Here is a 27480-nt window from a genome sequence, read left to right as displayed (position 1 = left end):
GCATTTGCTGAATGAATGAAGATGTATGTACATGAGCAGAAAAAGACTGGAAAATGAATCTGCTTTTCGTGCTAAATATTTCTGTACTGTTTGCATTTTAAGAGGCCGCACTAATGTATTACTTGCGTAATTTAAATGAACTCAAAATAGCTCTTCAAAAACAAACAAAAAACCGTTGCAGGACCTGGATAGATCATGAAGGGGTCTATGCACCAACTCTTGAATAACTTTTCAAGGTAGCTAATTTAATCGTACTGACCAATCAGGCATCTTACACAGCAACTCAACTCTCACTTTACCTCTCCAGCATCAAACTTCTCAACAGCAGACGAACAGAAAAGTGGTGCGTTTTAAACTGTTCTGAAAAACAGTTAATAGCATGCCCTTCCTAAAGGGTGTTCTAACAAACCACGCGCCGGGCCTCCCCCGCGCACACCAAGGAACACAGTAAGGACCGCGGGTGGGCGCGAAAGGTCCTCCAGGCAGGTGTGCGCACACGGAGTCCCGGAAAGGAAACTCACTCTCCGACTTGCCTTTTCACGATCTGTAATCTGTCTCTCCTGCTGAGGCTTCATCTCCCGGAGGAACTAATTTCTTCTGTGATGCAGCCCAGAGCCCAAGGTCACCTGGTCAGGGGAGGAGAAGCGCGATGTTAAAACCCCGGGAGAAGAGGCGCGCGCAGTGGGTGGCATCCTCGTGGTTCGGTTCTAACCCGAACCGACACCTGCATTTCAGGAGAGGAATCGTCAGCCCTCATCCCACCTGCTAATTCAAACTTGCGCGCCATTGCGCCCCTGGTCCTGAGGGGCGCAGGGATGAGCACCAGAGGGGAGGGTGGGCCGGGAACCCTCACCCACACCCGGAGACGGGCCTGCCGGTGCCCGAGCGTCCTCGGCCGAGCTGAAACCCAGGCGAGGCGGGCCCGTCCCCCCTCCCGGGTCTCCGCTACCTCTCGCGCCGGTGTGCAGAGGTCTTCAGCCTCGGGCGTGCGCCGGAGAGAAAAGGAGGGAGGGCGAGCCGCGTAGACCAGGGCGGGAGATGCAGATCCCAAGGCTCGACCACCGCCGGCTGGGAAGGTGCGGCGTGGCGAGGGCCGGCTTCGGGTCCGCTCTGCGTAGCTCCCTCCGGAGCGCCGCGCCTGGCTCCAGCGCGCCGCGGGTCCGAAATGCCGCAGCCGCTGCGGGAGTGAACTCCGCACCTGGAAAATCGATCTGAGACGCGCAAGAGCCTCCCATTGGTCCCCAACGGGCGGCAGGCTCTAGACTGGGGGCGGGGGCGCCAGAGCGGGGTCTTCAGTGGGGGAGGGGGCCGAGGGCGGGAGAGCCGGCTGTCCATCACAGGCCACGCCCTCCCCATGCCCAACGCCCCCTATGGCTCCGCCCATGGGGGGCCGGGCCAGAGTACGCCACGCCGAAAACGACTCCACCCCCGCGGGAGATTCTATTGGCTGGAAGGCCGTGGGAAGCTACTATCAGCAACCAATTGAAATGCAAATCGCCCCTGTGTAGGCGGGGGTGACCGCGCGCTTCCTCAGGAGCCAATAGAGAAGAGGAACAACGAAGCGCTTCCCGATATCGTGGGTCGGCGGAAGATGGCGGCCGCCGAAAGGGGTTGGTGTTTGTGCGAGTTATTGAGGTGAGGAGCGGGTGGTGTGGGCTCGCAGGCGTTTTCCGTACCGCAGTTGTACTTGTCCTCCCAGTGCGACTAATGTTTGAGAGGAAGGGCTTTCCTTGTCACGAATCTAAGCTATTTTCTCAAGGCCAGTGACCGTTTCCTCTCCCTTTGGGGTCTTCTAGATAGACAAAGAGGCTGCGTTAAAGACTCAGTTTACCGCGTTTTCTTTCCCTGCCCCACTGCTGGCTGAGGGCTCGAGTTTCCCTCCCGGCTTTAGCTTTTTCTTTGTCTTATTCGCACTTCTATTCGTCTGTCATAAATTATTCGCATTCATTCCTCACTGTCCTTTATGGTTGAGCCACGAATCATTTTCCAATCTATCATGTTCTTTTTGGTGAAGAAGAAACCGGGTCTTCCTTTTTCTTGTCTTAGTTTGTCTTCTTTCACTCACCAGAACTGTCGTTGTTAGCATATGTCATTTAAATGTCAAGTTTATGTTGAATCCTCTTCTTGATTTTCCATTGATTTCTTTTCTGAGTGATGTAAGAATAGTTATATAAAATATTTCTACCTTGTTGTCATTGCATAGGTAATACGTTGTTTCTTGTAGAAAAGTTAGGAAATAAATGAGCAAAACAGAAGTCTCCAGGAATGCTACCATCCAGAGATAACTATTGTTAACATTTTGGTGAAAAAACTCCCAGACCTTTTTTCCACATTTGTTGTTGTAATACTACTGTATTTTACATGTGTTGACTTACACTAGTAAAACAGAAGACCTAGTATGTTCTACCTACACACCTCTTTTAAAACTTACATATTTTTGTTCAGGTTGAAATTTTATCATTAATACGATAGCATCGTGAATAGCAGTGTATATGTATTCTCTCCAAAATTCAGGTATTATTTCTTCATTATTGCCCCCTCTACTTCAAATTCTGTAATGATTATTTAAATCATTGGGACAGGAAAGTCTATTTTCACAGCGTTCATATTCTTCCCTGCCATTTGAAATATCCTAGACTCCCTGCTTTGCACATAATAATGACTAAATAAAAGTTTGCTGAATGGAATGATTCACTGTTGATTACAGTTATCTTTTTAAAGTCTTGTGTTTAAATATGAATAAATATTTAATGGCACACATTTTAGTTATATTTAAACAAATTCTAAAATGGTTAATTTTGATGTGCAGGTACTGTGGGATGTTTAATAAATTTCTTTATAGAACCTGTATGTGTATCTTTGAAACTAACAGACTCAGAACAAAGGACTGGTTCAACTCTAGTCATTAATATGATTTTTTTTTCCTGATTTTCAGTTGAATAGTTGAGTTTGAAAATCCTATCACATTTATTTTCCCACTTAAGTCATTTGAAGGAAATGTCGTAAAAATCTTTGGATTCTGTGAGTCAGCTACATTTTAAATGAAACAGACTTCTTGTCTTGTCCTGGGAAAGCTAACTATCCAAGATAATACGGCTTTTATGAACTGATACATTCCAAACATTAAGTGGCCAGTCTTACCACTTCTATCAAGCTCTCTTCATCCTTTACAGCAGTGGTTCTTAAAGTGTGGTCCATAGACCCCTGCAAATCCCCAAGACCCTTTCAGTGGGTCCTCAAGGTCAAACTTATTTTTTCAATGATGTTGGGATAACGTTCGTTTTGTTGGCATTTGCACTGATATAGTGCAAAAGTCATGGTGGATAAAGCTGCTACTTTGCACACATCAAGGCAGTGACATCACACTGTACAGTAGTCACTGTGTTTCACCTCCATGCACTGGCTAAAGCCAGTTTTTCTTAAGAATGTCCTTGATGAAGCGGCAAAAATTATTAATTTTCTTAAATCGCAACCCTTGGGTACATTATCTGTTTAATATTCTGTATGACAGATTGGGGGGAACACATAAAGCACTTTGACAGACCGAAGTGAAATGGTTATCTCAAAGAAAACCTCTAGTATGATTGCCTACATGGCAAGTTGAATTAGACACCTACTTTTTACAGGACACAGTTTTTATTTGAAAGACTGACTGACAGACAAACTGACTTGGGTGTTTAGTAGATATTTTCCTGAAAATGAATGATTGACCCTGTCACTTCAAAGAAAACAAGTGACTGGGAATTCCCTGGCAGTCCAGTGGTTAGAACTCTGCATCCACTGCAGGGGGCACAGGTTCAATCCCTGGTTGGGGATCCCCAAGCTGTGTGTGCAGCCAAAAAAAAAAAACCAGAAACAAAGAAAACAAGTGACAGAATTTGTTGCTAATGATAAAGTTTGAGTTTTCAAGTGAAAGTTAGAATTTTGGGAAACTTGTATCTGCCATTCTGACCTTGACCATTTTCCAATACTTAAAACATTTTTCCTGATGAGATGGGTAGTAATCTTAACAAATGTGATTTTGGGGTATTGTATAAAGAAATGTGTCAACATTTGGAGACTCTCCATAACTCATGAACCGATATTGCCCAAATAAGTCACAATGTTACAAAATCACATACAGAAAAGTTCCATTCAAAGGGCAAGATAAACCAATAGATTTCAGTGTAACAGAGCATGGAAAGGGCATTGATAGGGTTTCAGATTCCATGTTGCAATTGACTGTTAAGAAATTGCCACTTGTCTAATTTGGTATAGTATTACAGAAGGATTTAGTAGCCAGAATAGGCCATTTAAAAATACTCCTCTCTTTTCCTGCTACGTATGTGAGTGAGCCTGGGTTTTCTTCATATACTTGAACCAGAACAACATATCATTACAGATTGAATGCAGAAGCACATATGAGAAGCCACTGTCTTCTGTTAAGCCAGACATTAAAAACAGTGACACCCTCCTTACTACTTTTTTTGGTTTAGAAAACATAAGTTTTTTAAAATAAAAATATGTTTATGTTATATAATGGGTTTATTTCTTTCATGGATTCATAATTTTTAAAAAGTTTCTCAGTTTTAATGTCTCATATGTTAAATATTGGTAGACATAATCAGTGTAACAGTGGTTCTCAATCAGAGGTGATTTTGCCCCTGCAGGACATTTGGCAGTGTCTCAAGCTATTTTTGATTGTCCTGTTTGGGAGGATACTCCTGGCATCCAGTGCGTCAAGACCAGGGATGCAGTTAAACATTCTATAATGCACACAACAAAGAATTATCTGGTCCAGATTGTCGGTAGTGCTGTGGTTGAGAAACCTGGTGTAAACAAAAACTGTATGGAGTCCTCAGCAGTTTTTAAGAGTATAAAGGTGTCCTGAGACCAAATCATCAAGTAACGGACTTGTTCACAATAGGAAATCCCACATGAGAAATTTATTTCAAAACTAAATATCAATAAAATATTTACTCCTCTAAAGAATTTGTATGTTTTCTACTTAGGGACAATGAAAACTATGTAACTACACAGACTATCCCCCTATTTGGTTTTGTCACTAAGCAGCCCAGAACCCAATCTGCTGTTCACTGCTGTGTACAAATTTAGAGCCTGCATCTCTGTGCCCTCCACCCCCGTCTCCACTCCCCTCCCCACGCCCCAACATACTTTAACCGTATATGTTCCCTGGTCTTGACTTTTCATTATTTAAGTTTTAGTATTTTATTGTTTTTATGTCTTATAGGCCCCTCAAATCCTTTATAAAGGGTAGGCAGCGTATTAAAAAAAATGGTTAGGTACCAGCTATATTAGCCAACCCTATGAGAAAACCATACCTTGAAAAAACAATTTAACATAATTTAAGAGACATCTGAGGAGAAACTAACACAGCATTGTAAAGCAATTATACTCCAGTAAAGATGTTAAAAAAAAAAAATTCTCACACACATGAAGTACTGTTTCATAATGTTGTGAGAAAGCCAAGGTAACTGTTTCTATTATTAAAAGTCTTGCATTTCGGTATGACACATTTGTCGTATTGAAACACCCCCCGCCCCCCGCAGAAAAAGAGACATCTGAGGATGTAATAAAGTTTTGCTTTCAGTCAACAAATGTTTTTTGACTGCCTTCTCAGCCAGGTATGATGCTAGACATTGGGATATGGTGGTGAACAGGCCTGGGTCCTTTGCAGAGCCTCCGTCGACCTGGCAGTAATAGAGAACCTTGCAGCAGTGAGTGTGGGAGTGAGGCACATGGGAAGACAGTGGTTTCAGGGTCATGTAAAGAGATCAGATGCAAAACTCAGAATTGAACTGGAAAAATCTAAGCTCCATTCCCCTTCCCTCAAAAATTGTTCTACCTGGGAGTTCCCTGGCCGTCCAGTGGTTAAGACGCTGAGCTTCCACTGCAGGGGTACGGGTTCGATCCCTGGTTGGGGAACTAAGATCCCACAAGCCGTATGGCAAGGCCAAAAAAAAAAAAAAAAAAAAAAAAAAATTCTGCTTGAGGCAAAGTGAGATAATAAAGATGATTACTGTCTCACCAAACTTTTAACTATGGAATATTGACTCTGGAATATTTCTTTGGATTACATATTGTCATTTTGAGGGTCAGATGCCTTTCCCAGTCATATCTTGTTTAGGTTAATAATTAAATTTATTTTAATCCCTTAACACATATACTGAGTTAGGAGAAAGGTGGCTCAACATTGATTTTTACTGCTGATTAAAAAGAAAAAGTACGTTGAATTGCCAGCATGCTGTGGGATTAAAGGGGACCTGCATTTTTGACATTAGATATTTTGTAGCATTAGAATTTTAATAACTGAGTATTTTGTTAGACTCACGAGCTATAAAAATTTTCTTTGCTGCTAATATATAAAGCAGTTATGTGAAAGTAGACTTTAATTTGTAGCCTTTCTTTTTTTAATGGACATTATATCCATTTTCACCCTCCTTCCTCTCTCATTTCAGGTTTTTTTATTCATTATTCTTCCCTGGGCTAATTGTATGTGGAGTTTTATGTGTGTGTTTACTCATTGTCCTTTGGGGAATCAGACTGCTGCTACAGAGAAAGAAAAAGTCGGGCTCAACTAGCAAAACTGGGAAAAATCAAACGGTGATTGCATTTTTCCATCCCTACTGCAACGCCGGCGGAGGAGGAGAAAGAGTGTTATGGTGTGCCTTAAGGGCTCTGCAGAAAAAGTAGGTATGCATCTTTCTTAACAATTTGGTATGTTGTTGCTATTTTTGTAAAAAATCATCACCCAGAATGTATCTTTCTCTAGTCATAGCCAGGGATTCCTTTTTAAAACTATTCTTCAGTAAGGAAACACTGCTCATATGCCAACCTGTCTTACAATATCCTACTGCATTTTACTTGATATGATAAAGAAACAGAAAGGGAAAGTATCTGCCCTTTTATGGCATAATTTAGTGGGGATAACTTGAGTGAGTATGTGGAGAAGAGATTGAATAATAAACAGAAATATACCAAGTACTGTGAAGCACTTTAAACCTGAATACTTTTAGTCAGTGGTGGCACACAGGAAATAATCTCTCTGAAAGCATCTATTTGATTCTGATTTTGATACCATTATCAGTTGGACAGTCTTAAGTAAGTTACCATGTTAGAAAGCATTTGGTGTTACACATCTTTTAATGTTCTAGGCTTCCTTCTCCCCACCCCTATCCCACAAGAAAAGAAAAGGCACAGCAAAATACAGGTTTCATTATTGTTTTATTATATGAGGAAAACTATTATCCCTCCATGGCGACCCTACTTCCTGGCACAGGCCCTTCATTCAGTTTCAGAGTCTTCCCACGTAATGCCCTTAGCTCTACATTTCTACATTCTTGGCCCTTCTTGGCTTCTAGCCACCGTCCCTGTGTATCCTCTGCCATCTCCCATAACTGCCTAAACCCAGAGAATTTTCTTAAATCCCAGCTTAATTCCCACCTCCTTGAAGCCTTCCTACTGTAGTCCATGCTGTTCTTCCCTTCTCATAACACTGTGCATTAGCCTTGTCTCTAGATAACCCTTGAGGGCAGTGGTCAAGTCTCATGATATCTGTACTCGTACTCCCCAGCAACCCCTATTACTCCTCTACCTGACTGATGAGAAAAAAATCCAAATAATTAGTATGACGTAGAAGATACTTTTTCGTCTTGCTCCTGCCACATTTTGTTTCTCATCCCTCCCGTCCCCTCACACATACTTTGCTCCAGCACACTGACCCAGGAGCATCGCCCCCTCTCAAGATTCCTTGCCTTTGCATCTAGTGTTCCTTTTTTTCTGAAATAACCTTTTTCTCCTTAGGTAAGTCCTACAAGTCTTTCCTGACTCAGCATAAGCTACAGTACACTTTTCATTCAATCTCCTTATACTTGGGGAGTGGGGGAAGCAGGGAGGACCTACTGTGTATTGGTTTGGCCAAAAAGTTTGTTCGGGTTTCTCTAACATCTTGTGAAAACCCCAAACCAACTTTTTGGCCAACCAGTATCAAGCACTGTTCTAAGGGGTTGAATTTAAATGGTGAACAAGATAGATCAAGTCCCTCTTATGGACCTTAGATTTCAGTTGAGAGAGAGACAAGATAATAAACGGAAAATATCAAATGGTGAGAAGTGTTATATAAGAAATTCAAATAGGGTAATATGAGAGTGACTCCACCCTTTCGACTGAGTAAATTAGGTACAATACAATCTCTGAGGAAATAGCACAACTAAATTCTGACCGACAAAAATAGCTGACGTTTACTGAGCTTTTCCTGTCTGCCGGGCATGGTTCGAAGTGTTTCACACGTGTCAGGTGACTCAGTCCTCATTACAGCCTAGTGAGGTGGCTGCTGTTATCCTCCTGTGACAGACAAGGGAACTGAGTTCCTAGAGCCCATGTTCTAAATATGCGCTCTCCTGCTCACTTTATGAAAAGACAGTAAGAGTGAGAAAAGAATTCAAAGCAGAGGGAGCAACTGCTGCAAGTCCCCTAAGACTGGAAGGAGCCTGGCTTGTTCAGAGAAGGGAATCCAGTTTGGCTGAACCCTGCTGAGCAAGTGAGAGAGTTGGGGGGCAGGGGGTTCCAGAGGGAGGTGGCGCCCAGTACGCAGGGTTTGGAAGTTGACAGGCCCTGTTTGGAATCCTTCATCCTCAAACTGTTGCAGTTAGATGGCAGCTGGGGCTGGAGTTGTCGGAAGGCTTCTTCCCTCACAGATCTGGTTCCTGGGCTGGGATGACTGGGTCAGGCATCTCTGTCACCAAGCAGCCTCTCTGTGTGACTAGCTTGGGCTTGCACACGACATGGTGGTCTCAGGATAGCAGGACTTCTTACATGACAGCTGTCTCCCCTTAGAGTGAAGTAGAAAGGTGCCAGTCTCTTAGAGCCTGGGCCCAGAAACTGGCACAATGTCACTTTTGCCATATTCTATTGGTAAAAGCAGTCAAGAGCCCACTGTTACTCCAGGGGAGGGGACATAGATCCACCTCTCAATGGGAAAAGTGTCAAAGATTTTGTGGCCGTCTTTAAGCTGCCAGAGATGACCATCCTTTTTACCTTTTAAAAGGCTCAATCTAGTTGCTGGGAGGAGGGCTAGGGAGGAGTGATTAGATGCTCATCCTTTAGACATCACAGCACCCTGGGGTCTTCATCAGTACACAGCACATTATTTGTTTATATATCTGTTCTCTCCACTGGACTGAGCTCCTTGAGGATAAAGACTCTCCATCATCCCTTATTCTCTAGAACCTAGTAGCTCACACTAGATAGTTAATAAATGTTTTATATGACTCAGAGAATAATCATAAACACAGCCAGAGTGAGGCCAAAGTGTTAAAATCATAAGAACGTACTTTTCCATATTTCCATTATAATTATATCTAATTGTGATGCCGGCACAAGGTCTTGCTTAAAACCTTTGTGCATTTCTCAGATTAAAAACACTAATGCTTTAGCATTTATGATCCTATCTAAAGATACCTTTAGTGAATTTTAACTCTTGTTTATGAATATTTTATTAATATTTCATTACCATTATAATGCTGAGAAAGTTGTCAAAATTTTTGAATACTTCTTAAAAATGAAAATGTCTCATTTATAAATCAGTAATTTTGTTGATGTCTGCTGGAGGGAAACTCTTAGTGGAGGAAAAAGCAAAGAACTAGAAGTCTCCTTTGGAAGACTGACATTTTAGTTGTAGGGCAGTGGAAGACCCAGGAGAGAGTGGAGTCAGTAAAAAAACAGTGGAAAATATTTTTTTAGTCTAAAAATAAGCTGCTTTATGATTGTGAGAAAATAATTATCTACAACCTAAACTGATTTTAACCTAAACTAATGAAATTCTTAACTGTTACATTCTGTTTTAGGTATCCTGAAGCAGTTTATGTTGTTTATACTGGTGATGCTGATGTCAGTGGTCAACAGATACTGGAAGGTGCTTTCAGAAGATTTAACATCAGATTAACTTGCCCAGTGAAGTTTGTTTTATTAAGGAAGCGCTACCTTGTGGAAGACGCACTCTATCCTCATTTCACACTGCTGGGCCAAAGTCTGGGATCCATTTTTCTTGGCTGGGAAGCTCTGATGCAGTGTGTTCCCGATGTTTACATCGATTCTATGGGCTACGCTTTCACGCTTCCTCTGTTTAGGTATTTAGGCTGTTGCCGAGTTGGAAGCTATGTTCATTATCCCACCATCAGCACGGACATGCTCTCTGTAGTGAAGAATCAAAATGTCGGATTTAACAACGCAGCCTTCATCACCAGGAATCCTTTTCTCAGCAAAGTAAAGCTTATCTACTACTATTTATTTGCTTTTATATATGGGCTTGCTGGTTCTTGCAGTGATGTCGTCATGGTCAATTCTTCTTGGACGCTAAACCATATTCTCTCACTGTGGAAGGTTGGGAATTGCACTAATATTGTTTATCCACCTTGTGATGTGCAGACGTTTCTGGACATTCCCTTACATAAGGAGAAGACAACCTCAGGACATGTACTGATTTCGATTGGCCAGTTCAGGCCTGAAAAGAATCATCCTTTGCAGATCAGAGCCTTTGCTAAATTGCTGAATAAAAAGGAGGCTGAGTCACTTCCTCCACTGAAACTTGTCCTCATTGGAGGTTGTCGTAACCAAGACGATGAACTTAGGGTAAACCAACTGAGAAGGCTTTGTGAGGACCTAGGAGTTCAAGAAGACGTGGAATTTAAAATAAACATTCCATTTGATGAATTAAAGAATTACTTGTCTGAAGCAACAGTTGGTCTGCATACCATGTGGAACGAGCATTTTGGGATTGGTGAGTTTGTCCTGTAAACAACTTGTTTGGTGCCATGAGATATACATTTTAGGTGATTTTGATAAAATGATAATATTCCAGAAGTTTTCAGCAAGTCCTCAGTCTCTTCCCCGAGTCCACCAAGTGTGCTTTCCTCATTTGAGAGCTTGTAAAACATATAATCAATAATAATAGCTAATGTTTATTGAGCACTCACTGTGTGGCGGTCACTCTCAAGGTCTTTACAAGTATTATCTGATTTAACTCTCTCTGGAACTTCACTTAATAGGTATTATGATTATTTCCATTTTGTAAACTCAGACACAGAGAGTTTAGACCTTGCCTAAGTTCAGTCACGCAGTAAGAGAACCCAGATTCGAATCCAGACAGCCTCTGCTCTTAACTACTCTATTTTCTCTCCCCACCTAACCCCATTTATGTGCTGGTTCAGATTCCTGGGCCTCATGCTAATCCCACCGAGGAGCCACATCAGAATCTCTGGGTGGGCCCAGGTGGAGGTGTTTTGGTAAAGCCCCTCAGGTGATTCTGTTGTGCATCAAAGGCCGAGAGCCCCTGTCTCCAGGTAGGCTCCTCAGAAGAACCTTTTGGTTCTTTTATTGATTGTGTGCTCATTACTGGAATGGCCTCAGGTGTTCAGTTTGGACAGCCGTGTGAATGGTGGTGGCTTTCGCCCACAGAGGCCTCCAAGAGAGAGGCAGTGAGGGGCTGAGTTTCGAGCATGTGGAGTGGAATTAGCTGAGGGACGTGTGTGTGTCCACCGGGCCTCGTACGTGTGAGTCTGAAGTGAGGAGAGGGAGCTGGCCCAGGAGTACAGGCTGCGGAGTTATCCGGGCGGGTACTGCAGCCCGGTGGGCGTCGACGTGCATGTGGACCGGGTTGGCCTAAGGGGAGTCTGCAGAGCAACAGGAGGCCCGCAGTGCAAAAGGCTGAGAACAGTGAGAGGCCACAAGTTGGCAGAAGGGGAGCGAGTGAAGGAGAAGGAAGGAAACCAGGCAGAGAGTCATGGAAACCAAGGGAAGTGAGGGTTTAGGGAAGAAGGGAAAGGGCGACAGATTCCAGTGCTGCCCAGATGCTGGGCAAGATGAGGGCATGGGGGGCGACCTGGGCGACAGCAGTGTCGACAGAGGAGTGGGCGTGAGGGTCACTGGTGGGGGGCGAGTGGAGCGCTGAGCGCAGATGAGCCAGTGGAGCTGGTGAGCGCAGCCCACGCTGGCCCTGAGGGGGAGATGGAAGGAGAGACACTGGCCAGGGGCGGACTTGTGACCTGGGGGGGTGGGGGGGTGGTGGTGGTGGTGGTGTGTGTGTGTGTGCGCGCGCGCCCTCACGGAGACTTTGTTTTTACGAGTCTGAGCTAGCTTAAGGGCTGATAGGAAGGGGCCGGTAGAGAGGGAGAAGTGGAAGATTCTAGAGGGAGAGGGTAAAATTGATTAGGTCAAAGTCTCTAAGAAAGTACAGAGGAACGGTATCCAGCTTGGAACGGAATATTATGGTGTAATCCATATTTTTCAAATAAGAGTTCAAATTAAAGCATTAGCAGAAAATTCTATAGAGATTTCGCCCATGTTGAAGAAACAGTTGTTAATGATTTACCTTCTCTCCTGTGCATCTAGGATGATACCAGCTCTGTACCATCCTTTGGAGAAGTAAGAAAACAGTGAACCAAATCATTTTCTGAAGGGCTTAGTTCTCTCTAGAAACATGGGTAAGAAAGGCTGGCTAGAATAATTTATATCCTCACCTACATCATTTGGCAGAAGCTAATCAAAACTTTCATTTAGTTCAGCACTGCTATCGGGCGGCACACAGTTGTCTCAGATTTGCCAGAAATCCAGGCGGTTACAAAAGCACCAGCCTTACTCAGTGTGCCTCACGAAGATGGCTTACTTTTTTCCTGTTTTCTCCTAATGCTATAATTTGAACATTTTGGTTTCGATATCTTTTTTTTTCTAATTCAGGAATATTTTATATTTCAAAGTATTTAGGAATTCTTTAATTAGAAAAATAAAGGCAATGGGATTATCTTTCAGGTTCTAAAAGTACCCATGAATTAAATCATTCACATCCCCCTCTTAAAAAAACACAACAAAACCTTAAATCACATTGCTGTTAAGTTTTCTTGCAGTAAGAAATAAGACCAACCTGTGCTAGAATACAAAAACCTGAAATTCTAAAAAAAACAATAACCCTGAAATTCTGAGCATGAAAATAATTTATTGATTAGACATCTGGTGTATTCAAGCATAAGGCCTATCAAAGATAGAATTAACACAGCTCGTGGAATCGGAAAAGAACCCCATCCAGCACCTGCCTTGTCTCAGATTTCCTGGGGACAAAATTTATGCATTCTGTACCACAGCCTCACCCTAAAGCAGTCACATGTGCTTGATACTAACTCGAATAGGATATGAGAAGCGTTCTGTGCACTCAACTCGGCAAGCGTCATTAGTGATGCAACTTTCAGAAACATTCTTGGGCACAAGAAATAGCACCGCCTGCAGTTAGAGCCTTTGACAAAGAAAAGAATATCATTAAATACAATCTTACAAATAGGAAGACAAATAGACACACTTTGGCCAATGGACTGCTTCACCTATCACGAAAAATGTCACAGCAGAGATTTTCTTTTGATGAGATTAAAACACCGATACTCAACTTTTAATGTTTTTGATATCTTTTTTTACCCCTTTTTATCTTTTAATATCCTACTAGTTACCTACCATCTTGCTAATAACATTCTCTAGTCTTCTTTGCTTTATTATCTGCAGTATATTTACTTTTTATAGACTATTCTTCTACCTACTTGTTTGTTTTAGTAAAGACAAGTAGCATTATTATGAAGCTTTGATAACTAAAAAACTTAAAATTATTTTATTTTCACCAGGGAAGTTGAACGAGTGCATTTGTAGGCATACGTTTACTTAAATCGCCCGGGAATCTTAAAATTTGTAATGGGTTCTGCTCATCCTTGTTCTTACGAACACATTCAGAAACTTAAAAGACGACATGATTTCTGTTTCTCAGGAATTGTTGAGTGTATGGCAGCCGGCACGATTGTCCTTGCACACAACTCAGGGGGCCCGAAGCTCGACATTGTCGTTCCTCACCAAGGCGAGAGAACTGGGTTTCTGGCTGAAAGTGAAGAAGACTATGCTGAGACTATGGCCCATATTCTTTCCATGTCTGCGGAAAAGAGACTCCAGATCAGGAACAATGCTCGTGCGTCTGTAAGCAGATTCTCCGATCAGGAGTTTGAAGTGACATTCCTAATGTCTGTGGAAAAATTATTTCAGTAATTCCATATCCGTACAAACTAGAGATATTTTATATAAAATGGTTAGATACCTTCATATGTTAATATTTTTCTAAACTCATTCCCTATTGTAATAAAGTTAGTCTAAGCAAGGCCCTCAGCAGTACGTATATAACCAAGGTATTTATTTCGGTGGAAACAGGCAAAATTACCTAAATGGAAAAGGTAACCTTATATAGTTTAAATATAAAAATTTTAGACTAGTGTTTGGTCTCAAATTCTGAAAAATATGGGTCTGAAAGAAAAAAATGAACAATCTTTATTTTGGTATAATCCATATTTTTAAAATCCTATTTATCAAATCACTTTACTTTAGAAACCAGGAAAGAGAATTTCCTTTTAGAAAAAAGGAAATACTGGGGAAGAAAAATGGGTGATTGATAATTGATTAGTACTTTAGAATCATTTTGACATTTTTGGAACACAGAAAAATTCTGGTACGTTTAAATTCAAGCAATATTGTGGATAAAATTTTTGAATCTATCTAATGATCCTCTTAAAAGAACGAAAACTTTAAGCAGACTTAATCATGTTCTAAAAGCATGTAGTCAAAAGACAGGCTCACTGTGATTGCTCTGTGTGTGTGTGGGCATGTAGAGACCAGGGTACTGCCAGTAATCCTTTCCATTAACTGGGTATTTGGGAAAATAGCTTTATGTTGAGTGCTGTCAGTACATTTTTATGGACCTCTCATTATCCCTTAACATTTTCATGTCCCAGAGGCTATGAGTCAGCTTTTTGAAGTCATTCAAGAGGTCTGAGTCAGAACATCACGGTAAGTTGTTTTTCTGATATTGAAGATGTAATATTTGGATCCATCCACATGGTCTCTCTAATCAGCATCATGCATTGTAAGATAGTGAGGTGGCCTTTTGAAAAGAGCACTGGACTAGCAGGTAGAATAGCCGGACCTGACCTCAGCTGCATCGTTTACAAACATCTGACCTTTTGACACTAAAGCTGCTCCCTAATCTTTGAGTGTCAGCTTCTTTCTCTGTAACCTGGAGATGGTAATGGCTGTCCTCACTGCCTTTCATAGTTGTAATGAAAACAGGGAACACAGAAAGTATGTGAAAGTACTTTGAAAATTGTAAAAGTTACTTTAAAGGTAACAACATATAGTAAATGTCATCTAGAATCCTATCTTTATCAATGCATTACGGATCCTATGTAGATTCTTGTTACTAAGCCAGTAATTAGGAATCAGTATAATTTAACAGGACTCCTATCCTGAATAACTAGCATGGAAAAGTGAATATGTACATGTGCAGATATGGCTGTTGAGACTATAACTTTTGACATTTTCTGCATACATAATCACTTCCTTCTAGGTCAGTAAATTGACCTCCTTCACAGTCTGATACACCTTTGTGCTAGGGGCATGTGAAAGAGGTACATTTTTCCTTTCCAGTCTCCTTGTCCATTCATCAATCCACCCAGCTTCGTTATCTGCTTCCAATTACATTATTGATTCGTCTGCAGGCCATCTTCTCTCATCAGATCAAAAAGTACCAAAACAGAGTCCTGGGATGTTCTGACACACCAAAGTAGCTTTGTGTTGGAGAGTATTCAATTTAGAAAAGAAAAACTGGTGGAAATTGGAGCTGGAAGGAGCCCTACAAATTCTCTAGTCCAATTTTCTCTTATTTTCAACTTTACAGACAGGAACAATTTAAAGAACTTTGATTCTGTCAGTATCACAAAGTTGTTTAATGACAAAATCAGGATTACCACCCGGGGGTTCTGACCCCCAGCCTGGTGCTTTTTCTTATCTTATAGCTAGTTTTTGAAGCAAGATTCATTACCATTGCCCACTCAGCCTACCCATCTACCCAAAGAAAATCATGGGACTGAAGATAAAGAAATTGAAATGGACAGAGCAAAAGTAGAGGATATAGGAAAGGAAGAAAGGATTCTGAAATTCCACAAAACATTTTTAAGCTAATTTCTTCAAAATGATTTTCATTTATCACAAACTTATCATTAGAAAATTTGCATATATGTTTCCTTTCAGTGTTCCTAATGTGGTGTTAAATGTTTGTTTGTTTCTGAGTACTTGATACCATGAAGAATGTCAAAGCGATATGTCAGCTACTGTCTGCCTGGAGGAATTGAGTGACTGTTAATTCCTGTAAGACACTGCTTTTGAGTGGTCCAAACATGCTGTTTTGAACCTACAGCAGTGGTGATTCACATTCTTATTTCCAGTTGTGCATAACAAACTACATGTTACATGTTCTTTGTATAGTAATTATTTGTATCTAAATATGATTTAGATTTAATAGGTACAAAGTCTATATCTAAATAAGATTAAAGAAGTGGTTTTATTATCTTAGATACTTTTCCCAGTACAGTGCCTTTATACCCCTCATGTAGTCTCCCAATTCTGAATTATTTATTATCTACTGCTAATATTCCCAAGCTCCACATGCCCAGAATTTTTTTTAAAGAAAGAAAAAAAGTTTTTAAAGGCAAAACAAAACTGTTTTGCCTCTTGTACCCAAGAATAGGTTGTCAGGTTTAATAGATTTTTTTTTAATGAATAAATAAGTGAAGGTGTGTCTGCTAAATATGTCAACGGGTACAATGAAAAAGTTACTTCCCACACTACTATATATAAAATAGATAACTAATAAGAACTACTGTATAGCACAAGGAACTCGAGTATACTCAATACTCTGTAATGACCTGTATGGGAAAAGAATCTAAAAAAAGAGTGGCTATATGCATATGTATAACTGATTCACTTTGCTGTACAGCAGCAACTAACACAACATTGTAAATCAACTGTACTCCAATAAAACTTTTTTTAACAGTTACTTCCACTAAACCACAACAAGACGCTATGCACATTACTGGAATCAAATTATGCCCATGTAACTTGCCCTACCTCACCCACTGTTCCTGCTTCCCCACCCTAATTAAGGCCACCCTTGGCTTTGGAGAAGCCTCAGTCCCAATACTCTAGTGCTCTGTGCTCTCGTGGACCGTGCATAGCTGTTATAAGACACGTAGAAGGGAGGTGAAGGGTTGGGAACCCTTCTTGGTACTATTTAAAGAATGACCAAGTTGATAGATATACATAGTTACCAAAACACATGATTTTTCTAACAAAATTTATTCTAAAGACATATGCAAGTCTGATGAGTAGTTTCAATTTAACAGATGTAGCCAAGCCTAAAACCAGAGTAAAGCAATCAGAACTGGGCCTCAAGAACATGATTAAGGTAACAGTGTGTGTAAGATAGGTAAGGTGAATTGGGCTGGAGCAGGTTGAAAAACCTTGCAGATGCACATACTTATCACATTGAATACTTCCTAATTTACAGCAAAGAACTCAAAATCTTAGAATGAATGAAAAGGGTGGGTGGCTGTTACCTAAAGGAGATTTTAGCCAAGCATCTTGTTATTGGAGCAAACCTGACATGTTTATTCTTAAGCACTGACCTTAAGCATTCCTTTTTTTTTTTTTTTTCTGTATATAATTGATCTTTGGGATTTTTCAGGAACCATGTTTCATTTTCCATGCTTTCAGGTACTGTTTAGAATGAGGATGATACCGGCAGATTCAGTGTCTGAACCAGATAATGTCCTGAAAGTAAATTAAACATGTATATACTGACCACTAAAAGAGCTGTAGAATTAAAGATGCTTCAATCCCTCAGGGTCATGTGTTACCTAGTTTGAAACTAACATAATGGTGAGAAATTGTTAAATATTCTTAGCCTCATGATGTGACCATACTGAGCCCTAAAAGAGTAGAATGTACTCTATACACCAAGTTGGAAGAACAGCCCCTCAGACATAACCAGGAAAATAAAGATAGAAAAGACTGGACACATCCCAGTTAGGGAAATCTTGATACTTACATGTCCCACATTTAATATTATACCAAATGTAAATGCTAAGCAGACCTTAGGAATAATTTAACCAACCACTCCTCATCTTTGTTTACTTGGTTCAGCAATGCATCAATGTGCCAATTCAGTTTTATTTTCATTATAGACCAGATATTTCAGGCCGAATTCTACCACTTACATATAACCACTCTTGTCCTTCATAACAGCAGGTACAACAAATATCTGCTAAGCTCCAGGCGCATGTTCAACACTGGGATTGTTATAATTAATACAAAAAGTTTAAGTCTAGTTTCCTGCCTCAAAGAGCTTACAGTCTTAATGAGGAAATTGTATTAGTATTTACTTACTCAGTTAAGAAACATTTTTAGCATGGTGCTAAGCACTATATATAAAAAGATCATCATAAGAAACAAAGACCAGATACAGTCCCTGCCTTCCAGAAGTTTATAATCTATACATTTGAAACTATTAGAAAATAATTCAATGAAACAATAAAATTATTATTTGGTACATAATTGACATGCCTTGCTCCTCTCCTTGCTCAATTACCTTACTCCTGTAAGTGTCAACATCAGCTTCAGAAAAGCATGTTCAGTATACCTTAAGAAATTTCAAAGTCATGGTTTTATAAAACGACAGATTATTTTAAATGAATGAGTTTGTATATTAGTTTTCTATCATTAGTTACAAATGACCACAAACTTAGTTAAAACAACAAAAATGTATTATCTTACAGTTCCACAGGTCAGAAATCTAAAGTGGATTTCAGTAGGCTAAAACCAAGGCATTGGCAGAGCTGCATTCCTTCGACAGGCTTTAGGCGTGAGTCCGTTTCCCTGCCTTTCCCAGCTTCTGCAGGCTGCCTGCATTCCTTGGCTTGTGGCCCCTTCCTCCATCTTCAAAGGCAGCAGCATCAAGCTGAATCCCTCTCAGCTGCCACCTCTCTGGTTCTCTCCTTTCCCTCCCTTCTCTACTTTCAAAAACTCTTGTGCTTACATTGAGCCCACCTGAATAATCCAAGATAACCTCCCTATTTTAAGGTCAGCTGATTAGCAACGTTAATCCATCTGCGACCTTAATTCCCCTCTGCCAGGTAAAAATATATTCACATCTTTGGGTGCGTGTGGGCTGAGGGGAGCCACATTACTCTGCCAACCACACATGATCTGAAAGATTTCTTAGCGTAAAAGTATTAATTTCTACATTCAGAAGTTAGTCCTATTGTCTAAATTGAGAAGAAAACTAATAAAGCCTTGGGATTACTGGAAAACCCTTACAATAAACGTATATTTATGACTGTTCCTGAAGAGACACTGTAATAGATACTAACTTGTTACTTAAGAAAAAGTTCAATAATCACACTTGTATATTTTGACTGGTGGTTGATGTTCCTGGGTCTTCATCAACAATACAAATTTTGTCATCAGATGGAGTAAAAATACTCTCCAAACCTTCATTTAATTCTGCATATTTCTGTATGCCTATCCTCTCTCTCTTTTCAGCATCCTTAGAGGAACTGGAAACCTCTTCCCTTTTTTCTGCCTCTGTGGAAGTAGAGAGTTTTTCCAGGGATTCTACTACTTCATTTCTCAACTCATCTTCAGATTCTTCAAAATTTCTGAAATAATAAGCAGTAAAAATCAACTTTGGGATATCAAAACCCGAATGAATACATGTGAAAATTAGTGTCCCTTCTCATGCCCCACCCCCACTTGACCAGCTTTTTCACCCAGGTAATAAATTATCATATCAGTCTGGTTTCTCTAAGGATGGTGCACAACTAATGTTGGGAGAATCAGTATTCTGTTTAGCTGGATTTGTGTTCAATAACCTTTATTATATTTATTAATATCCATCTACTCTTAGTTTAAAAGAAGAGGAGGGAAGAGAAAGAAAAAAAAAATAAGACGGCTGCCATATATTGAGCCCTTCCTATGTGCCGGTCACTGCCCTGGAGCACTTTACACATAGTATATTTCATCTACTAATAACAACACTTGAGGTGGACAATATCATCATCAATTTATAAAGAAGCTGGGCTCAGAGGTTTTTAAAAAGTGCCCAAGGTCTCACAGCTCTTAATTAGTAGGACCAGGAATTGAAATTGTGTCTAAGGCTGCAACTCTGATGCTTTTAGAAAAGAAGAAGGGAAGAGACCAAGAAAACTATCTCAAAGATCACGGATATTTAAGGGGCAAAGGAAGGAAACCTAGGAGGAGCTGGTAGGAACCAAGAGTGTTCGTCATGGAAGCCAAGGGAGCAGAGAATTTCCAGAGAGAGGGAGCAGTCACATAAGATGAGCACTGAGAAATGATCATTGGACTTGGCAATTTCAAGGTAATAGATGACCTTTGCAGGAATATTTCAGAGTTCTCTGCAGCCGGAGCCATCATATAGTGGACCAAGAAAGCAATGGGAGGTTTGAAAAAGTGATGACAGTGAGCTAAAACTCCTCTGAGGGGAGCCCTGCTCTGAAAGGACAGTATTATCTCAAGAACATAAGGGGAATGGGGTTTTTTGGTGTTTTTCACGATGGGAGAGATTTGGGCATGTTTATAAGCTGAGAGGAAGTAAGTAAGAGATGTTGAAAATACAGGAGAAAGGTAGATTAATTGATAGCAACGTGGTCACTGAGAAAAGGCTGGGACTTAGAGCACCCGTGTAAGGAGGAGCTTTCAACAGGAAGGGAGACTGCTTTCCTCTGAGAAGGAAGATAGGGAGGTAGAAGGAGTCAAGGACGCATGTGTAAAAAATTCATGGATCTACACAACAGAGGTAATTCCACCAACAAAACACCCCCTCTGTGAAGTAGAAGGCAGGGCACGTGCTGAGAGCAAGGTGGATGGGGTGAGTGTGCACGACTGAGGGTTTGGAGGGAAGCTGACCAGGCATAGGATTGCTAGGTATCACAGAGGACTCCCCTAAAATTGGAGATCATCAATTCGGGGTGGACCAGTAATTATAGCTCCCATGTGTTAAGCTGCCATTACTCGGGTATGTGCTTACACAAAATCTTGCCTTTGTCTCCATTCCTCTACAACGTAATAATATGTCCGTGTGAATTTCTTTTCATTGGTCCTGCTTGATGATTCTTTTATTTCCCAGATGTCATGATTCGTGGCTTTCAATCATTACAAAAAGTTCACAGCTATAATTGCTTTGAATATTGCTTTTGATTTATTCTCTTCTTCTGGAATTCCTTTTAGATATACATTGCACCTTCATGCCTCTTAACACTTCTTTCACATTTTCGATCATTTTTTCCCCCTCAGATCTATTTTCTAGTTACTAATTCCTTCATTAACTCTATCTATTCTGTTTTTAAACTGCTGAATTTTAATTTCTATTGGAAGGTTTTTTTCACGTTCAGTTCTATTGGTTGATTATCAAATCTTCGTGTTTTTGTCTGTTTGTTTTTTGCGGTATGCGGGCCTCTCACTGTTGTGGCCTCTCCCGTTGTGGAGCACAGGTTCTGGACGCGCAGGTTCAGCGGCCATGGCTCACGGGCCCAGCTGCTCCGTGGCATGTGGGATCCTCCCAGCCTGGGGCACAAACCTGTGTCCCCTGCATCGGCAGGCGGACTCTCAACCACTGTGCCACCAGGGAAGCCCCTTTCTGTTCTTTTTTGATAGACCTTTTTTCTCATGTTTTCTTATTTTAATTAAATAATTTTAAATATACAATAGTAATTATTATACAAATATTAAATACTCATAATATTATCTGAAGTTGTTTATGACCTAATTTAGCTATTTGTTATGTTTGCTGTCTCTCATAGTGGATTTAATCTTTGTGAGCTCATCTTCAGCAGTGCTTTAGTGAGAAATTCACTGTAACCTGGATTGAGGCTATATCCCTCCAGAGTGTTTTGTATGTGTTTCTTCTAGAGATCCCAGAGTATTACAATCTCTTACTGCTAATTTTAATGTTAATTTTTTAATGTACATGTTTCTAGACCATCCACGTATTGTAAATTCAAACTCCAAATCTGAGTGAAGACAAATCCATGGTTATAAATTTCTCAGGAAGTATTTTTCTCCCAGAGATTGAGCCAAGACAGACAAGCCACATTACTGAGCTTTTTTCCTAGACCACCCTTGCACTGAAGAGCAGCTCTTCAAGGGTTACATTTAGGAAGAATGGAGGGGAACCCAATGAAGAAAGCAAAAACCTGTCAGATATGTAGGAGATGCCAAGAGATAGGAAAGGAGGGAAGAAAATTTTAAAAACAAAACCAAAAAAACCCACAAAATACAAAAGAACCTCCAAAACAGAATGAGCCTGCAAACTAAAATTCCAAAACACAAGAATAAATCTAATGGTAAGAAGGGTGGGCAACAAATTTTTTTCTTAATTTGGACCATGAACTAACTTGCGATGAAATTATTTTTATGGAGGCATTGGAAGAAATTTTCACATATTGGGGTATGGGGAAGTCACTCTGGCTTATACATGATTTGGCCTATACTTTATGTGACCTGGAACAGCCTGTCTTATGGCCAAACACACTTGTACATCTGCCTTAACCATTAAAGAGTGTCGACCCTGGGAGCTTCCCTGGTGGCACAGAGGTTAAGAATCCGCCTGCCAGTGCAGGGGACACAGGTTCAAGCCCTGGTCCGGGAAGATCCCACATGCCATGAGGCAACTAAGCCCGTGCGCCACAACTACTGAGCCTGTGCCCTAGAACCCGGGAGCCGCAACTACTGAAGCCCGCACGCCTAGAGCCCGTGCTCCGCAACAAGAGAAGCCACCGCAATGAGAAGCCCGCGCACCACAATGAAGAGTAGCCCCCCTCGCTGCAACTAGAGAAAACCCGTGCGCAGCAACAAAGACCCAACGCAGCCCAAAATAAATTTTTTTAAAAAGTGTCCACTCTGAAGATAAGGATAAATGATTCCTGTTCCTATGACACCAATGCTAATACCCCTTCAAAGATGAGGGTCCTTTCCCAGACACCAAGGTCGTGCTGACTCGCTGTGTATGTGCTAATGTCTCTTGAAACCTTGAAGGAAGGTACCCCTGTCATATTTGATGTTTGTTCTTTGTTCTGACAAGATACAAGACTGTACTGAAAACCATGCTTCTCCAGAGGGCTTTCTTCTTCCTTGGTGGAGTCTACACTCCTGGTCTATAGTTCTCAGTTTTGCTTGAATAAAACTCTCTTCTATTCTTTATTATAGATTGTTTATAATTGGTATCAACAGAGGATTTTGATAAAGCCCTTAAAGTAAGTATGCTCAACAAGAGAAATTAAAGCACAACATACATTTTAAAATGTTTTTAAATTATGGGAAACAGTTATGCAAGAAGGAAACAAGAACATATAAATATAAGAACAAATAATTATAAATATTAGGAAATATGTAATCATTTAAGTTAAAAACCTAATAGATGATACCCAGAGAGAATTGGAAAACAGTATTCAAGAATTCACCTAGATTGAAACAAAGAATAAAAAATATGAAAAGGGACTTCCCTGGTGGTTCAGTGGGCAAGACTCCACGCTCCCAAGGCAGGGGGGCCAGAGGTCAGGGAACTAGATCCTGCATGCATGCCGCAACTAAGAGTCTGCATGCCACAATTAAGAACCGGCGCAGCCTAAATAAATAAATATATTTTTAAAAAAAATGAAAGTACAACTAGGTGTTATTGGGGACAGATTGAGAAGTTCTAGAATCTATCTAATTGGAGAGCCAAGATGGAATAAGAAAAGCGATATTTGGAGAAATAATAGGTAAAAAATTTCCAGAACTAAAGAAAGTCATGAGTTCTCAGAAGAAAGTGAACCAAGGAGGATAAAAGATAAATCCAGACTTAGAGATATCATAGCAAAACAAGAATGAAAGAAGAAAAAGTAAGTTATGAAAGTACTAGGGAGAGAGTTAGCACATCTATAAAGGAAAAACAATTAGATGACAGCAGATTTCACATCAGCAATAATAGAGACCAGGAGAAAAAGGAAGAAGGCTGAGAAAATTCTCCCCTCTCTTCCTTCCTCCCTTCCTCCCTTCCTTCTTCCATCCCTCCTTCCTTCCTCCCTCCCTCCTTTATTTGCTAGACAGGTTGATTCTAATGGTCCCATGGAAAAACAAGACTAGACAGGAAAACTATGAAAAAGGAAAGCCCCCCCAAACAATAAAACATAAACATGTTTATAATACAATAATTAGAAAGAATAGGAATTGGATACAAATACACATAAAAATGTTGTATATCATAAAAGCGGCACTTCAAATTGGTATCAAAAATAAAGATTTTCGGGGCCTCCCTGGTGGCGCAGTGGTTGAGAGTCCGCCTGCCAATGCAGGGGATACGGGTTCGTGCCCCGGTCTGGGAGGATCCCATATGCCGCGGAGCGGCTGGGCCCGTGAGCCATGGCCGCTGAGCCTGCGCATCCGGAGCCTGTGCTCCGCAACGGGAGAGGCCACAACAGTGAGAGGCCCGCGTACGGAAAAAAATAAAAAATAAAAAAATAAAAAAAATAAAATAAAGATTTTCAATAAATGGTGTTGGAATAGTAAGGAGTTATTTGGGGAAAAAATTAAGTTGGAGCCACACTTTACAGTACAAGTAAAATTCAAGATGAACAAAATATTTAACTAAATAGAAAATCAAATCATAAAAGTACTACAAAAATTCTGGTATTTCTTATTAAATAATTGATTAAGTAGACAAAAGTAAGAAATTTCCTCATGGGACAAGTCACTATAAATACAATCAAAAAGCAAACAAAAAACTGGGGAAAATATTCTTGAAACATATTACAGCTAAAAGACTAATTTCCCTAAAATACAAAAAGTTCCCCAAATCAACACAATGTTAATAGCCTAAATTTTTTTAATGACTAAGGCTATAAATAAAATTGATTCCCAAAGGAGGAAATAAAGATGGATCTTAAGCATATGGAAAGGCAACCTTACTCATTAAAGAAATGCTAATTAAAACAAACCTGAAATGTCATTTTAAAATCTATCAACTGTGCAATGATCCGTAAGTTTGGTAACACACCGAGCAAGGTAATGTACAAGGAAACAGGCACTTCCATACCCTGTCAGTGGAAGTGTTCATAGGTGTAACCTCTGTGAAGGGCAATTTGACACTATCCAATTACAAGCGTACATACTCTTTGACACAACACTTTGCTGTTCTGGGAATTTAAACTCTATATATACTACTGTTTGTATATTATGATAGGTACTCAAGATACACTGTTAAGTGATAAAAGGAAGTTGCAAGATAGTATCTACATTATGAAACTTTCTATAAAAAAGAAAAGGAATACACACATACCAAGATATACAGATTTGCTTACACTTTAATGGAATTTCTCAAAAGTATGCACAAGAAGCAGATTGGATTGGTTGACTCTGGGGAGGGGAATTGTGTGGCAGAGGTAATGAGATAGCAGAAAGACTATGAAAAGAATGTACCTTTTGAATTTGGAACCATGTGAATATATTACCTATTTTAAAAGTAAATTATAGTAAAAAGTTTAAACTTCAAAGGACTCCAAATTTTAGAACTAATAAGAGAGTTCAGTGAGGTTACAGGATACAACATCAATAGTGTTCCATACACTAGCGGTAGCCAAAATGTAGTAGGAGAAAAATGACCCCATTAATAATGGCAACAGCAACAAAAAAGTTAAGTGGTATCTATATCATGAAGAAAACTACAAAAATACTGAAGAATATTTTAAAAGGCATAAATAGATGGAGAGCTATACTATATTCATGGATGTTAAGACATAATCACAAAGATGTGAATTCCCATAAATTAATCAACAAATGTAATCTCATTCTCATCAAAATCCCAACAAGGTTTTTCATGACACTTTACAAGAGAATGCAAGGATGTATACGTTGAGTAAAAAGCAACAGCAAAGATAATTTTGAAGAAAATGATATGGAGACTAGGGGAAGCTGTGAGGACTAGCCATACCAGATATCAAAAGGTACAATAAAGCCATAGTAACTGACAATATCACTGATGCAGAAAGGGAAAACAAAGCCATTGGAAAAGAATGGAGAACCCAGAGACAAGCCCATGTATATAGGAAAACTTGGTCTCCTTAGCTGGGTCTTTGAGGCTATATTCTATGCCTCAACAACAGCATTTTAACTTTTTACCCGTGCTTCATGTAGGCATTAGGTATGACCTACTTACGTATCATCATCATCAGATCTGGGTTCTGGTTGTTCTTCATCTACTTCAATGTCAGAGGCCACTTCTACCTCCCCCTCATCTTCTTTAGGAAGCCACTGTTTTAATGGTCCCACTGTTAAATGACAGAAAGAGAGATTAAAGCATCCCAGCCTATACCTCTCGAGAGGGACATATACCAAAAATCCTATATTGAACATCAACCACAATGGTAAAACCTTTGAATAATTTCCATTAAAACAGAATAGACAGGTGACAATTGACACAAACTATTCCGCATTGTACTGAAGGTAGTAGGCAACACAAGAGAAAGAAGTAAGAGGAATAAGGATCAGAGATGAAGAGACAAAATAACCCCACTTTGGGAGTAGATGCTTTGATTGTATAGAAGATTTAAGAAAATCTTGTAAAAACTTAAGACTTTCCAACATTATTGCACTACCCTTATTCTTCGCTGTTTTTATACACAGTATTTAGTGTATGGTTATGGTTAATCACTGATGTCTGCAAAGAAAACCCAAAGCACACACCCACAACTTTATCTTTTTTGGTGAGGGGAGGAAGGAGGTGAGGGGGTGAATTAATTGTTGTTATTTAAATGTACTTTTGGGGAATTCCCTGGCGGTCCAGTGGTTAGGACTCCGTGCCTTCACTGCCAAGGGTGTGGGTTCAATCTCTGGTTGGGGAACTAAGACCCTGCAAGCCCCATGGCTCAGCCAAAAAAAAAAAAAATCTTGACTCTTGTGATTTCAAAGAATGCCCGCATACTATTAAATACTTTGCAAACATTAAAAAAGGAATGAGGTGGGCTTCCCTGGTGGCGCAGTGGTTGAGGGTCCGCCTGCCGATGCAGGGGACACGGGTTCGTGCCCTGGTCCGGGAGGATCCCACATGCCGCGGAGCGGCTGGGCCCGTGAGCCATGGCCGCTGGGCCTGCGCGTCCGGAGTCTGTGCTCCGCAACGCGAGGGGCCACAGCAGTGAGAGGCCCGTGTACCGCAAAAAAAAAAAAAAAAAAAAAAAGAAGAATGAGGTAAGCCAGACTCTTAAAAATTAAAATTTAAAAAAATGTACTTTTTTTCTCTTGGGAAAAAAATCAGAATGAAGGTAGTACAATATTTAATTTCTTTATAGAAAGCAGCATCCCCTCAACAATGCTAAGATTCCAATGATTATGAGATGCACATATTTTATACACCAATAGCAAAGAAAATGTTCCCAATAAAATGGCACAATGTTTTCTTAGCCCTTAGAATTTATATTTTATAAATATAAATTACTATAAGAACTCTTTTAGTCCTCCCTAAGCATACATTTTTAATCTTTTATCACTCTCATATATTCATACAAATGAGAATATAGGTGAAAA

General features: G+C 40.3%; 2 protein-coding genes across 5 annotated transcripts in view; one reads left to right on the top strand and one right to left on the bottom strand.

Annotated features, from left to right (window-relative positions):
• Positions 1 to 1556: 1556 nt before the first annotated feature.
• On the top strand, positions 1557 to 19273 carry ALG11 (ALG11 alpha-1,2-mannosyltransferase). 4 transcript variants are annotated; one of them, XM_082602557.1, is made up of 6 exons: positions 1557 to 1635; positions 6459 to 6689; positions 9846 to 10777; positions 13799 to 14001; positions 14808 to 14862; positions 18684 to 19273. In XM_082602557.1, the coding sequence occupies exons 1-5, from the start codon at positions 1592 to 1594 to the stop codon at positions 14814 to 14816; spliced, it is 1419 nt and encodes a 472-aa protein (XP_082458683.1). In that variant the 5' UTR covers positions 1557 to 1591; the 3' UTR covers positions 14817 to 14862; positions 18684 to 19273. The 4 variants fall into 4 exon arrangements, with proteins under 4 accessions (XP_082458683.1, XP_082458682.1, XP_082458681.1 ...); XM_082602556.1 differs by having other exon boundaries at positions 14808 to 19273; XM_082602555.1 differs by having other exon boundaries at positions 13799 to 14862; positions 18684 to 19272.
• A 19-nt stretch (positions 19274 to 19292) lies between these two features.
• Positions 19293 to 27480, bottom strand: part of NEK5 (NIMA related kinase 5) — a 62644-nt gene continuing 54456 nt past the window's right edge. The window contains exons 23-24 of the mRNA XM_082602554.1: positions 26117 to 26228; positions 19293 to 19565 (exon numbers count right to left, since the gene is read on the bottom strand). Coding sequence (XP_082458680.1) covers positions 19304 to 19565; positions 26117 to 26228 — 374 coding nt within the window. The 3' untranslated portion in view covers positions 19293 to 19303. The remainder of the gene's footprint in view (positions 19566 to 26116; positions 26229 to 27480) is intronic.

This window comes from Mesoplodon mirus (assembly GCF_964341445.2).
Source record: "Mesoplodon mirus genome assembly, chromosome: 17".
Taxonomy (NCBI): domain Eukaryota; kingdom Metazoa; phylum Chordata; class Mammalia; order Artiodactyla; family Ziphiidae; genus Mesoplodon; species Mesoplodon mirus.
The sequence above is the reverse complement of the archived record's forward strand: the minus strand, read 5'-3'. Positions and strand labels throughout refer to the sequence as shown.

Excerpts from the sequence above, each read along its gene's own strand:
- ALG11 (XM_082602555.1), top strand. The coding sequence starts at position 1,592 with ATGGCGGCCGCCGAAAGGGGTTGGTGTTTGTGCGAGTTATTGAG. Across the intron at positions 6,690-9,845 it reads TTAAGGGCTCTGCAGAAAAA|GTATCCTGAAGCAGTTTATG; the intron begins GTAGGTATGCAT and ends ATTCTGTTTTAG. Across the intron at positions 10,778-13,798 it reads GAACGAGCATTTTGGGATTG|GAATTGTTGAGTGTATGGCA; the intron begins GTGAGTTTGTCC and ends TCTGTTTCTCAG.